The 13,878-nt window shown below is 37.4% G+C and overlaps 1 protein-coding gene across 2 annotated transcripts in view; it reads left to right on the top strand.

Annotated features, from left to right (window-relative positions):
* Positions 1-13,878, top strand: part of TMTC1 (transmembrane O-mannosyltransferase targeting cadherins 1) — a 404,339-nt gene that overhangs the window by 69,895 nt on the left and 320,566 nt on the right. The window contains exons 2-4 of one of the 2 annotated variants that reach the window (XM_036761094.1): positions 3,057-3,234; positions 7,968-8,041; positions 13,346-13,522. In XM_036761094.1, coding sequence (XP_036616989.1) covers positions 3,057-3,234; positions 7,968-8,041; positions 13,346-13,522 — 429 coding nt within the window. The remainder of the gene's footprint in view (positions 1-3,056; positions 3,235-7,967; positions 8,042-13,345; positions 13,523-13,878) is intronic. The other variant, XM_036761095.1, reaches the window with a different exon arrangement.

Genomic DNA, 13,878 nt, shown 5'->3' with positions numbered 1-13,878 from the left:
TTTATTTATACAAGAAATTTTAAATTTAAAATAATTGAAATTATTCATTATACACTTCAATAATGCTCTTGCCTTCTAATATAGTTTAAGGTCTGGTACTGCTGAATCCCCTTCCTTTATGTTTTTTCACTTAGTTTCTTTGAGATACTTGACCTTTTGTTCTTCCAAATGAATTTTGTTATTATTTTTTCTAACTCAGTAAAATAATTTTTTTAGTGGTTTAATTGAAATGACATTGAATAAATAGATTAGGTAAAATTGTCATTTTTTATTCTATTGGCTTTACCCATGAACAATGAATATTTCTCCAATTATTTAAATCAGTTCCTATGGCTGTTTTGGCAGGTATACTATCAGGTATTTTATACCGTTTAGTTATTTTAAATGGTCTAAAACAATATTGAATAACATTGTTGACACATAATGTAGTTTCCCTGTTTTTCTCTTTTTATTAAATCTATTTTATCTTTAACTTTGTCTGAGATCTCATGACTACTAACCTTTTTTTTTACACAGTAAATTCTATTCCAGCCCTTTATTTTGTCTCTGTGTGCATCTCTCATTTTTTATTGTGTCTTCTGAAAGCAATATATTATTGAATTCAGATTATCAATCCATTCTGCTGTCTGTTTCTGCTTTATGGGTAAATTCATCCCATTCTCATTCTACCTTATAATTATTTGTTGTGTTTCCCTCCCTTATCCTCTTCCCTCCCCCTCCCCCTTAATCTAAGAGTTTCTCCCTTTTCCCCTCTCTCTCTTAATTCTTTAATCTCTATACCCTTCTGAAATCCCTCCTTTATATTATCCCCTTGCCCTCTCATGTCTTTCTAAGTTTAGAAGACTTTTATTCTCTCTCTCTGTCTCTCTGTTTCTCTCTCTCTCTCTCTCTCTCTCTCTCTCTCTCTCTCTCTCTCTCTCTCTCTCATTCTGTCTGTAACCCATTTCCAGTAAAAGTAAGGTTCCAGCACTCCTAGCCCTCTCCCCTACTTGGTTTCTCTGTATCATTTCTTCCTTTCATGCATCATTTGTATGAGATAACTATTTCTTGTTATCTCGAATAATTCATAGTAATAACGTAGGACCAAATTTGCTACTCCACATGGTCATTCAGTCTTTTACTGCTCCTGCAGCTCAGGGAATACATGTTTGCATCTCTATATATTTAAAAGTCATATAGGGATTGAGGACTTAAATTTTTTGTAAATTCTGAACTTCACAAACACCAAAATTTCTATACAAATAGTAGAACAGGAAAAATAAATATATATGAAACCCTGAATATTATTTATAGCTAACTTTTAAAAAAAGGTATGTAATAAATTCAACAGTTACTTCCAGAGTTTTCCTGCTTCTCTGTGTTTCCTTTTTTGCTTCTTTATATACAACTAAAAGTGACTGGGAATTTATAAAAAAGAGCATATATTGTATAAATGTAGACATCACCCTAACTACATTCCACCCCCACCTGTGTGAATATATTTATAAAATAGTTTTGTACTACCTACTTCAAAACATTTTCAAAACATATAATGAAATTGCTTTCCAAAGCTTCAAGTTATTATGTGCTACTAAATGAGTTACATTATAATTATATCTTTATGTGCTTTTATTTTTCAAGGCAATATAACTACATGTGATATTTTTTGACCTCCTTTCAAAAAATAAGCTGTATGTGATAAAGACAAATTGATATTGTGTCTGTGAAGGAGTCCATTAAAACACGCAGAAGATATGTCCTATTTCCTACCTATCAAACACCTTGTTCTTTTCCCCCATGTTTTCTCTGCCTTTATAATATGTTGCCATGACTTCTATGTAAAAATCTAAGCCTTAGGAAAGGGTGTTATACCTTATTCTCTAGAGTGGAGAAGACTATACTAATTCTCTATTCACCATTATTCAATACTCACAAAATAGGGAATATGTATGAATTTTAAGTAAAAGTCAATTTGTTGCTTAGACTGAGGCTGAAAATATGGCAAGTGAAAAGATGGTCCCAGTAGTATGCAGGAATGACTTGTCCAGTCCTCAGATGTGGAATATAAAATCTGTCACTCAAAATGTTTTTAACTTCGTAGGAACTGCCAGAGTTTATGTTCATCTGGCAAAGCCTTCAAGAATTCAGTTACTTCCATGCCATTACAAGGCATGAGGATTTTAACTCAAATCAAAGTACCCAAAGGACTTTTGAATGATTTGTAGAAATATGGATTTATATCCAGTATTGATAGCTTTCTCTCTTTAACCCTATTTATTTGGTTTATAATAGTAAGATTTCTAATTTCCTAAATCACTGGGACTTTGTTAGCTATTTAATAAAAATTTCAGCTTACTTATTTGCCTATACTTTGATCATTGCTGCTAAAAGGCCTTGTGGTGTCTCAAAAGCTTCTTTATGAGATAGTAACTAAATTGTGTTTCTATATGCATAATCTGTAAAGATGGTTATTGGAGCCTCATAGAAACAAATAGCAGTTATCCCCATTTTATAGTAGAAGAAATTCCAGCAAACAGAGGTTAAGTAATTTGATCAGGGGTCATGCAGTCAGTAAGTATCTGAAGCTGAATTTGCTTTCAGGTTTTCCTGGCTCCAGGCCCAGCATTTCATCCACTGTATTTTTTGCCTCCTCTCCAGTGTTTATGGATTTGCACTTCAAAAATAGTGCAGCAATATCTTCTTGTTCCTTGGGAAAAACCCAGCAGTGAAGGATTGCATCATCTGACAAGTATACATGCGGGAAAATGGCTCAGCACCAATTCACCTGCTCCTTTATTTATGCCGTACCAATAAATACTCCAGTCTTATAAGCACTAGTATTGTGTTTTTCATGCTTTCCCCACAATTGCAATACAGGGAAAAATGATATCTCCTTACTCAGACTCACCAGATGTTAGAAGTTATTTTTACCCTAATTAATTGAACAATGTGTAGTCTTCAGTGATAATGTTCTTCTTGTTTGAAAGCTCTTTTGGTATTTGTTTAGTGGTAAGGATTCCATATTCTGTTTCTGATATAGTTTCAATGTATGTGTATGTGTGTGTTTTTTTCCCTAGGCTGAATGTATATTTGGCTGGCATGAACCCATTTTATTTCCATGCAGTAAATATAATTTTACACTGCTTGGTGACTCTGGTGCTGATGTACACATGTGACAAAGTTGTCTTCAAGGACCATCGACTTGCTTTTGTTACTGCATTGATTTTTGCTGTGCATCCCATTCACACAGAGGCAGTAAGTAGCATCAATACTGGAAAATAAGGGGAAGAAAAAGTGAAAGCTAAATGCATATTTCCCCCTCTAGTACAAAATCACTCAAACTCAAAGTGATTTGTAAGAAAAAATTATGATGCATTAAGGTATTTTCTTTATAAATTTTAACATTTATTTGACAACTTTGTGTAGGCTAAAAACCACCCTAGAGCTTCTCCTGCTAACTGCTTTTCCAATTAAAGCCCTTAGTCATTAGAAATAGGAATAAACCGGCACATCTGAAAAAAAAAACCATGAGCCTGTGGTCTGTGTAAGAAGACAGATACAAGCAAAGCTTGCTGTGCTGTTCTAAATTTTTAATTTACCTTTTTCTCTTTCTGTCCTAATATTTACCATGTGTACTATTCCGATGGCTTATTATGCTGATCCTCACACATTTTTGAAGAGGGGAATAAAAATTAAGAATTGCATTCATTTATCATATTCACAGGTTATCTGAGCTACAAATTATATTCTGAGCTCTTTAATTAGAGACAACCCTTCTAAAGTAATGTTATTTGTTTTGTGAGCAGTGCTGTGCTGGTTATAAAACTGTCTTGAGACATCAGTATCTGTCACTCTCTCTACTTTGCATTTTGGTCATCTTATAGAAATAGCCTTCTTCATGGAAAATGCCTACTGGTTTTTCATGTGCTGTTTCTTTTTTTAATTTTAAGGTTATACTGTGGAGGAGGAGTATATAGTTTTGAGCAAAATGACTTCCCAAGTCAAATTTAATTGTTAATCTTTTTCTATTTCTTATCATTTATAATAATCAAATATTGATATCTGATAATTTATATAATTTTTTAAGGTTTACTAAGTATTTTGTTTACAATTACTTGTGAAATATGTAGTTGAACTACCATTATTCCTGACTTACAAATGGGAGAATTGAGATATATGATTAAGCGACTTACTCAGGGTCCCAAAGCTAGTAAGGTAAACAGCTGAAATTCAGAGTAGGCATTCATACTCTTAAGATCACATTTCCCTCTTTCTATGTCATTATGCCTGTAGCATACTGCGTGCAGAGATGCCTGATAGGGGGGTTATGCTCAGGCATGCAAAAGAGATAGATTGTCTTTATGCTGCATAGATAATGGAGACATGTAATGGCCAGGTCTCCTGAATTGCTACTTACTGGTAAGCAGTGCAACCCCTTTGAAGTTAATAGATGTGTAACCAGAGGCTCAATTTAAGTAACTTTCTCCAAGTCATATATATATGTATATATATACACACACATATCAGAGTCAGAATTCAAACTAACATTTTCTGAACCAAGAAGCTACCTGGCATGGGAGATAGTTAGGAAACTAGAATTGGAGTCAGAAGGACCTGGATTCAGATGTCACCTCAGACATTTACTAGTTGTGTGACTCCAGGCAAATCACTTAAATTCTTTTTGCCTCAGTTTCCCCATCTGTAAAATTGGGGGCAAGAAAGGTTGAACTCAGCTTCTAAGGCCCCTTCCAGCTCTAAATTTAAGAACCTATGAAAAGCATAGTTTTTCTTTTCACTTTACTTCTTTTTCAAGTAAGTAATGTGGAACCTCAAGAACTTGAGTGGCTTCTAAATGCTCTAGCTGCATAGTTTAAATGACTGGCCATCATATTAACTATCTTAGTTTTTAATGTTATCATTTATAATCCTGACATGTTCATTTATTTTTTTTTTACAGATTTCATATGTTTCATTACCAAAAAAAAAAAAGCAGGAGGGGGATTCTGTTTTATGCTTAAAAAGAAAAAACTTACAATGCTCAGCACAGGGCTAGGTACATTATTGGTATTCAGTACATACTGTTCGTTAGTGATGAGGTTTAACTGTGACTATATTTGTATTGATATGCCAATCTGGGCAGTGTGGTGTCACAGAAATCACTTGGAATTTGAAATCAGACCTCAGTTTGATTTCTGTCTCCATAATTTATGGCTACCTACTTCTCTGACCTTCAGTTTCCTTGTCTGTGAAAAGAGGTAATAATAAAGTATTATTTAAATTGTATGAGGTAACTGGGTAATCTAGAGGAAAGAGCCTTGGATTACATGAGCTACCTGTCTCACACTCAGGTGGATTACTTAATTTTTCTGTGGTTGTTCAATTGTGTCCTATTCTTAATGACCCCATTTGGGGTTTTCTTGGCAAAAATACTGGAGTGATTTGCCATTTCCTTCTCCAGATCATTTTACAGATGAGGAAACTGAGGCAAACGTGGTTAAGTGACTTGTCCAGGATCACACAGTTAGTAAGTGTCTGAAGCCAGATTCGAATTCAGGAAGATGAGTCTTCCTTACTCCAGGCCCAGAACTGTATCAACTGTACCATCTAGCTGCCCCATATTTCTGCACACATTTCTGTGCATTAGTAAAATTAGGAGCTTAGACTAGAACCTAGTCATTGGATGATTGCTAAGATCTTTCACTTCTAAATCATGCTATGATCTTAAGTATTATATAAATTTGACATATGGGTGGGTCTAGCTAAAGAAAATCTTATCATCCCACTTCCCACATTTAGTCATTGATTTAAAAAAAAATTTTTTTTTTTTGCTGGGGGGAAGACCGGGCAATTGGGGTTAAGTGACTTGCCCAAGGTCACACAGCTAGTAAGTGTGTCAAATGTCTGAGGTCACATCTGAATTCAGGTCCTCCTGATTCAGGGCCGGTACTCTACTCACTGTGCCACCTAGCTGCCCCTAGTCGTTGATCTTTTAACAGTGTTATTACTATTGACAACTTGGCCATGCACTCCGTTTCAACAGCTAGCAGCTGTTGTGGGGTATAAGATCAACCCAAGCCCAACAACAAGAACATTACCAGCATGCTGCAAAAGCACAGGTTCTTTTGATCTGCTTAACTAAGAAAAGCTACGTTAAGGGGTTGACAAGCTTACTTTAATTCAGCATACAAATATCATTCACTTAGTTCAGGGGAAAAAACCACCACCCTGAACTTCAGAGCAAAATACAAACAAAGTACTAACATGGACAGACCCCCTCTGATTCAAATCCCAATACATAGTTACCAGAGTTTAACAAAGTCCCTACATCCGGGTTACGAACTGGAGGGCTTCTTAGCTACAGCTGCCTGGGAGTCTCCACATGCCACCAAGAGAGAGAGCCCTGCGCAAAATGGCTCTGTCTTCTCTTCTTATAGGGTTTCAGACGTCATCAAATGTCAAATGAATGACCAGAACTTAGGCTGCTATGATTAGCTCTTGAGTTAGCACCACCCCTTGGTACCCTGGGAGCTTCACACCCACATAGGCTTAGCACCTAATAGGGGTTTGGGCCTGGGGCTTAGCACCTAGTAAGACTCAATAAAATACACTGAATTACTCAAAGGAAACAAAAGCCAAACTCTTCAAGGGCACTTGGTCGAACTAAGTGTTAAGAGCCCGTTTTGCTTACCAACACACTCCCAGCCAGAGAGAAGTTGGAGTTAGCTCATACTGGGGAGAGCAGATTGCTAAATTTTCACTGTGAGCATTTACACTGCAGAAATCTGGGAAACATTATAAATCAGGGCTTGATTTATTGTATTGTTCATTGTTTAGACTTAAGTCATTGATAGAATGTGAATAATGCACATTAAATTTAAAAGTGTATTGAGGGTACATTTTTCTCCAATGGAGTACTTGTTAAGCATTCACCAGCACACCCCTGCTCTCAGCTCATAACTTTTGCTTAAAGAGGGCTCCTACTGGGCAAAATTGTATACCAGAACTGTATACCAAAACTGGTTTGTTTTGTAGCTACTATTTCCCAGCACTATGCCACATTGTACAAAGCTGTACTTCAGTGAACTTTGAAAATGTTGCTTTAGCCTTGCTTGCAATGGCTCCATTTTAGTTTGAGAATCTTGTTAATTCTTGCTACATGTGTCCAATTGTATTGGGATGCACTTTATTTCTGGAGTTGATTGTGGCTGGTCCTATCTGGCCCTTCCTTTCATGATCTCTAGGGTGTGGAGATTACGCAGCTGATGAAAATGCTAAAGGAGTCAAGTTCTGCAGTCTAGAGCAGACACAGGCCCTTAAGGCCAAAGCCAGTAGCTTCACAAGCCTTTGATATTTCTGAATCTTAATGCCACAGATACTCCTGTACTTGGTATGCCATTCTCCCAGAGATCATGCTGTTCTTTCACTCATTACATGTTAGTTAGGAAGTAGTATATTGAAATATTTCAGGAGGACAGTTTCAAAATGACATAGCCAAGATTCCATTAACAACATCAGTTAAGATTGTTTGGATTGGCAAATGCTATAATAAAGTCTAGAATGAAGGTTAGAATTTAGATACTTCTGTAATCCCTTCGTAGACTGATGGTTAAGTATGTGATTCTTGAAGAGTTTTAAGACAAATTTAACACAAGGGGATAGAGATTGGCCCTGTGATTTCTTTAGTGTAGAGAGTTCTTCGATGAGAAAATGCCTCCTACCAAATGCACCTTCTTTTCAAATTATAGTCTTATAGACTTTCTAAGAAGATCTTATTTGCCCAGGGTCATAGAACTAGGATGTGTCAGAGGCTGGAATTGAACCCAGGTCTTCCTTACTTCAGGTTCAGGTCTGTATCTATTATGCCATGAAGCTTCTTAGCACTGGCGGTCAAATTTCATAATTTTAGGTAGAAAAATTTGTTGTCTTTTCAAATGTGCTTCCCCTCCTCCAAAAGTAATCTCTCGCTCTCTCCCTCTCCCTCTCTCTAGGTGACTGGCATCGTGGGCAGAGCAGATGTATTAGCTTGTTTGCTGTTTCTCTTGGCCTTTCTCTCTTATAATAGGTGAGTATATTTTTTATTCCTTTTCATCCATTTTCCTCCTTTGAGAACCCTTCAGTATTTGTAGTCAACTTGAATCAGTTGAACTTACAGAACAAGATATTTTTCTGACAGAAAAAATCATGCCATCAGAAGTGCTTTTCGTGTACTAGAAAGAGTAGCGTAAGATTTTCTCTTTATCCCAGTGTTCTGCTTTCTTTGAAATGAGCTGTAGAGTTAAAATGAACCCTTTGCCCCCATAATATTAGGAAACTATTCCTTCTTACCTTTCTCTCACCCATTAATTTTATTTTTTAGATATCATCCCTTCATGTCCAACTCACCCGGTGCCCTCTGTCTATATGTGTGTATACATGCATATACACATATACATACATACATACATATATATGTATGTGTATATGTGTGTGTGTGTGTGTGTCTGTATGTGTACACACATATTCCGTTCAACTACCCTAATACTGAGAAAGGTCTCATGAGTTACAATTATCTTTCCATGTAGGAATGTAAATAGTTCAACTTTGATAAGTCCCTTATGATTTCTCTTTCCTGTTTACCTTTTAATGTTTCCCTTGATTCTTGTATTTGAAAGTCAAATTTTCCATTCAGCTCTGTTCTTTTCATCAAGAATGCTTGAAAGTCCTCTATTTCATTGAATGTCCAGTTTTTCCTCTGAAGTATTTGTCACAACAATGTTGTGGGCAACTGCTGTGGAGGTGAAAGACCCAACAAGACCAGCACATAGGAGGGCTACTAGCACAAGTTCTTTGATCTGCTTTTCTAAGGAAAGCAACTTTAAGGGGTTAACAATCTTACTTTAATCAAACATACATATATCATTTACTTAGTTCAGGTAGAAAAGCTAGCACCCTGAACTTCAGAGCAAATACAAACAGAAACTACAAACAGAGACAGTAGAAACAGAACAAACACACACAGTTATCAACAGACAGGCCTCTAGATGTCTGATCAAAGAATTACATAGTTACCAGAGAGAGAGTCACCGACATTTGGCTTTTCCAAGCTGGGGGGGCTCCAGTGGCTACCCAGAGTCTTGTCTGGTCAAATCACACAACACTCTTCCAGTGAGTGAGAGCCCTAAGCAAACTGCTAACCTCTGAGTTTATATATCCTGTTCAGGGTCAAAGGGCATCACAACCATGTGACTCAAACCTATGTGAACTAGACTTTCCCTTGAGTAAGCAGGTCATCAAAGACTCCCAATTTAATAAAAGAAAAAGAGACCAGACTCATCAAAGGCGCTTGATTACCTAAGTGCTCCAAAAGAGAAAACAGTTAAAAAATCCCATCCTAATTACCGATACAATATTATACTTAGTTTTGCTGGGTAGGTGATTTTGGTTTTAATCCTAGCTCCTTTGATCTCCAGAATATCATATTCCAAGCCCTTTGATCCCTTAATGTAGAACTTGCTAGATCTTGTGTTATCCTGATTGTGTTTCCACAATACTTGAATTGTTTCTTTCTGGCTACTTGCAATATCTTCCCCTTGACCTGGGAACTCTGGAATTTGGCTACACTGTTCCTAGGAGTTTTCCTTTTAGGATCTTTTTCAAGAGGTGATTGGTGGATTCTTTCCATTTCTATTTTACCCTCTGGTTCTAGAATATCAGGGCAGTTTTCCTTGATAATTTCTTGAAAGATGATGTCTAGGCTCTTTTTTTGATCATGGCTTTCAGGTAATCCAATAATTTTTAAATAATCTCTCCTGGATCCATTCTCCAGGTTAGTGGTTTTTCCAATGAGATATCTTACATTGTCATCTACTTTTTCATTCTTTTGGTTCTGTCTTATAATATCGTGATTTCTCATGAAGTCGCTAGCTTCCACTTGCTCCATTCTAATTCTTAAGGAATTATTTTCTTCAGTGGTCTTTTGGACCTCCTTTTCCATTTGGCTAATTCTTCCTTTTAAGGCATTCTTCTTCTCATTGGCTTTTTGGAGCTCTTTTGCTATTTGGGTTAGTCTATTTTTTAAGGTGTTATTTTCTCCAATTTTTGGGGGGTCTCCTTTAGCAAGCTGTTAACTTGTTTTTCATGACTTTCTTGCATCACTCTCGTTTCTTTTCCCAATTTTTCCTCTACTTCTCTTACTTGATTTTCCAAATCCTTTTTTGAGCTCTTCCATGGCCTTAGACCAATTCATATTTTTCTTGGAGGCTTTGGATGTAGGAACTTTGACTTTGTTATCTTCTGGTTGTATGATTTAATCTTTTTTGTCACCAAAGTAAGATTCTATAGTCTGAGTTTTTTACGCTGCCTGCTCATTTTCCCAGTCAATTACTTGAATTTGAGCTCTTTGTCAAAGTATGACTGCGTCCTGAGTGTAGAGTGCCCTGTCTCAAGCTTCAGGTGTTTTGTGCTGCTCTTTTCAGAGCTGCTTCTAGGCACCTGTAAACTTTCAGTTCTTCTGTGGTGGTATGATCCAAGGAGAGGTGTTTACTCCTGTCCTGGCCTGTGTTCTGTTCTCTGAGTGACGTCAAATACTCTTCTTTGCCCTGGAACTGAGAGGAGGATTCTCTCTCCACAGCCATCACAAGCCTTGCCACACCAGCATTCCTCCTCACCCCAGGACCACCACCCAGAACTGCAATTCAGATTCAAGCAGGGCAAAGCAAGAGAATCCTGCCTCAGCAAAGAGATCTCTGTAGTCCTGCTCTGGTCAGCCACTCGATTCCCCCACCATCTGTGGGCCTGGAGTTCCAGAAGCAGCCACTGCTGCTGCTGTCACCCCCAGCACCCAGGGCTGGGCCAGACCGTGCTCTTCTCTCTCCCAGGTCTGACAGTTTTCCCATTGACCTTTTATGATGTCTTTGGGATTTGTGGGTTGAGATGTCTGGAGACCACCACAGCTGCCAGTGATTCAATCTGCTAAGGCCTGCTCCAGCCCTGTCTGTGCCAGTATCCTTCCCATCTACTTTCCATCTACCTTGGGCTGGAGATCTGCCTCACTCTGTCGTTTTGTGGTTTCTGTAGCTTTAGAAATTGTTTAGAGTCATTTTTTACAGGTGTTTGGGGGGGGACCTCAAGCAAGTCCCTGCTTTTACTCCGCTGTCTTGGCTCTGCCCCACCTTTCTTCTGTGATTTTTGACCAAGAGCAAAAAATTTATAAGTCTAGCTTCCCCCCAAAAAACAAAGCATTAAACCTATGTACAGTTCTTTCACCTCTTCATTGATCTTTGCTGTAGTGTTTCCTATGTCAGTCTTCACCTATTCCACCTCTTTCTTAGTCCCTCAATTATACTTTACAAGTTAACTCAAAGTTTAAGAGAAATTAGGATGGATTTGAAGGAGAAGTCCTCAAATTTTTAAAAAATTCCTTATGCTTATATATTGTGAATATCTTTAGCAAGGGGATAAAAAGGAGCCTGGAATGGATGGGCAGGATTTCTTTGTTGTTGGGAAGTAGAGAATGGTAGTATTATCCTTATGTTTTAACCATTCTGAAAAAAATGGATTTTCATCTTGCCATTGGTCTATCAGTGTAGGTAAAGGGAAGGAGAAAAAGTCAATGTGAAATGTTGTTTTCCCTAATAGAATACCCTCTTTGCAGGTAACTTCTTGAGGGATTGTTTAATTTTTGTCTTTATTTCCTCAGTGTCTAACACAGTGCTTCACACATTCTAAGTGCTAAATGGATGCCTTTTGATTGATTGCTTGGTTTCAGGAAAGAAAGTATATCTAGGAATTGTGCCTAGATTTCCATCCAGTCAAATAGACTCCTTTCACTGACCTCTTTCCCTGTTTCCCTCAGACCTCCTTACCATGTTATTTTATTGCTGCTGGCCGTTATTCTCTCCCCTCCTCCTGCTCAGCTGCTAGGGATAGATAAAACGCCAGTTGTCACTCTGCAATCTCCAGGATCTGAAATGTTCACAAAGTTGCTGCTTGGTCATCTAATCAAGGAAGCAAAAACAAAAGAGAAAGAGGTGAACAGGACAGCTCTTAATCAGCTCTTAGAGATGCAGCTTAAAAGGAAAACCTAAGAAGGAAAAGACTGATGAAGGAGCGATCACCTGTTTTGCAAACCCATTCAGTTCTGGCTTTGTAGCCCCTGAGTAATCTGTTTTTCTGGCTCTGAAAACAATAGAAGAGTTTTCATTATTACTTTGTAGCAGTATTTCAGTCATGCATATCCAGATACTGATTCCCTTCCAGGTTTTCACATGGTCACTTAGATTGAAACCAGGTTGGGAATATCTGAGCATGATGCAAGAACTAGTCTTTATAGGTTAACTCACTCATGATACATTTGAGTATCTTGCAACCTTGAATCCTTGGCAGTTTGTTATGGTCACGATTCACAGACATACAGCATCACCAAGAGAAGCAGTATGATATAGTAGACAGAGCATTGGATTTGAAGTTAGAAAGATCTGGATTCAAATAACATTTCTAGCATTTACTAGTTGTAAGATGCTGAACAAGTCATTTAACCTTTTAAGCCTCAGCTTGTTCACTGGTAAAAATAATTAAGTAAAACTTACATAATAGTGCTTACCTTACAGGGTTGTTATGAAGATCAAATGAAACAATATATTAAAGCATTTTGCAAACTAAAGTGCTATATAAGTACGAATTATTATTATTATTATTATTTTTGATGTCAGTCTTAAAAAGGTAGGTTTTTGAGACAGGATCATTGAAGTACTGTGTATTTTCCCAAATGTGGTCTAATTTGCTTTGTTCTTCCTGTGCAATTCTAAGCCATGCTCATTTACCATCTGCAGTGCCTGTTCAAGATATGAACTGAAGTACTAAAGTAATTGGCTGCACTTTCAACTGCACGTCTAGGCAGTAAGATTTTTGATCTCCTTGGTTTTTATTATGTTAATTGCTAATCTGATTCCTTGAGTGGCTGTGGATCTCAAGAAGGAGCTTCTCCTCCTTGTATTTTTCCATTGTTTAAAGAAGTTGTCATAATGTTGTCTGCAAACAGAAGCATCTGGTGTATCTCATCATCTGTAAGGAAGCCTTCTTTCATTTGTAATTGGGTGACCTATTAAGGATTCAGAGGATTTGAAGTCAGAGGACCCCATTTTGAATCCTGTTTCTGGGGGAAATCACTTTTGCCACTCTGGGCCTTTCTGTCCTTACCTGTAAAATGAGGGAGTTGGACTTGATAACCTTTAGTGGGAGTGGATGGGTGTGGCTCATTAACTTTGGTGTTCACTTTGTGTAGGCTGAAAAACATCTGCCCTACTAAGGTTATCCTCATAAAGAAATTTGTTAGAGGTGCTTAGTAATGCTTCTCTTCCAGAGAATTGACTTTCAAATTTGTTTGCAGGAGCATGGATCTGCTTTACATTGGGGAGTGTTTTCCTCCTAAGACTTCTCCATTCTTCCTGCTGCTCAGTTTGTTTCTGGGGACCTGTGCAATGTTGGTCAAAGAAACTGGAATCACCGTGTTTGGAGTGTGCCTATTCTATGATCTTTTTTCCCTACCTCACAACAGAGGTAAATGGTAAGTTTTTTTGAAGGTTTTCTTCTATATGGGCAGACAAATCAAAAGCAGAATCATCTGGAACTTTGTTAGCATTAAATGCTCAAATTTTTTTTTAAACTTTAGCATAGTACAAAAAAGGCCTATAAAAATAACTATAACACAATATATTTCTGTCTTTGTTTAAACATTAAGATCAAATTTGTCATACCATATTAAGATTTCATTAGGTGATGGAACCTAGACCATTTTCTCCCTGGGTTTTCTCATCTCATCTTGACTTTACGTCCTTTTAATGAAGCTGAGTAAAAATGGTGATGGCTAGAGTTTGCCATTGTGAATGGATATTACTTCTGTGGGCCTGCTTTTTGTTTGTC

The sequence above is a fragment of the Trichosurus vulpecula genome, chromosome 5 (genome assembly GCF_011100635.1).
Source record: "Trichosurus vulpecula isolate mTriVul1 chromosome 5, mTriVul1.pri, whole genome shotgun sequence".
Classification (NCBI taxonomy): Eukaryota; Metazoa; Chordata; class Mammalia; order Diprotodontia; family Phalangeridae; genus Trichosurus; species Trichosurus vulpecula.
Note: the sequence above shows the minus strand (reverse complement) of the source record. Positions and strands in the feature narration are given on the sequence as shown.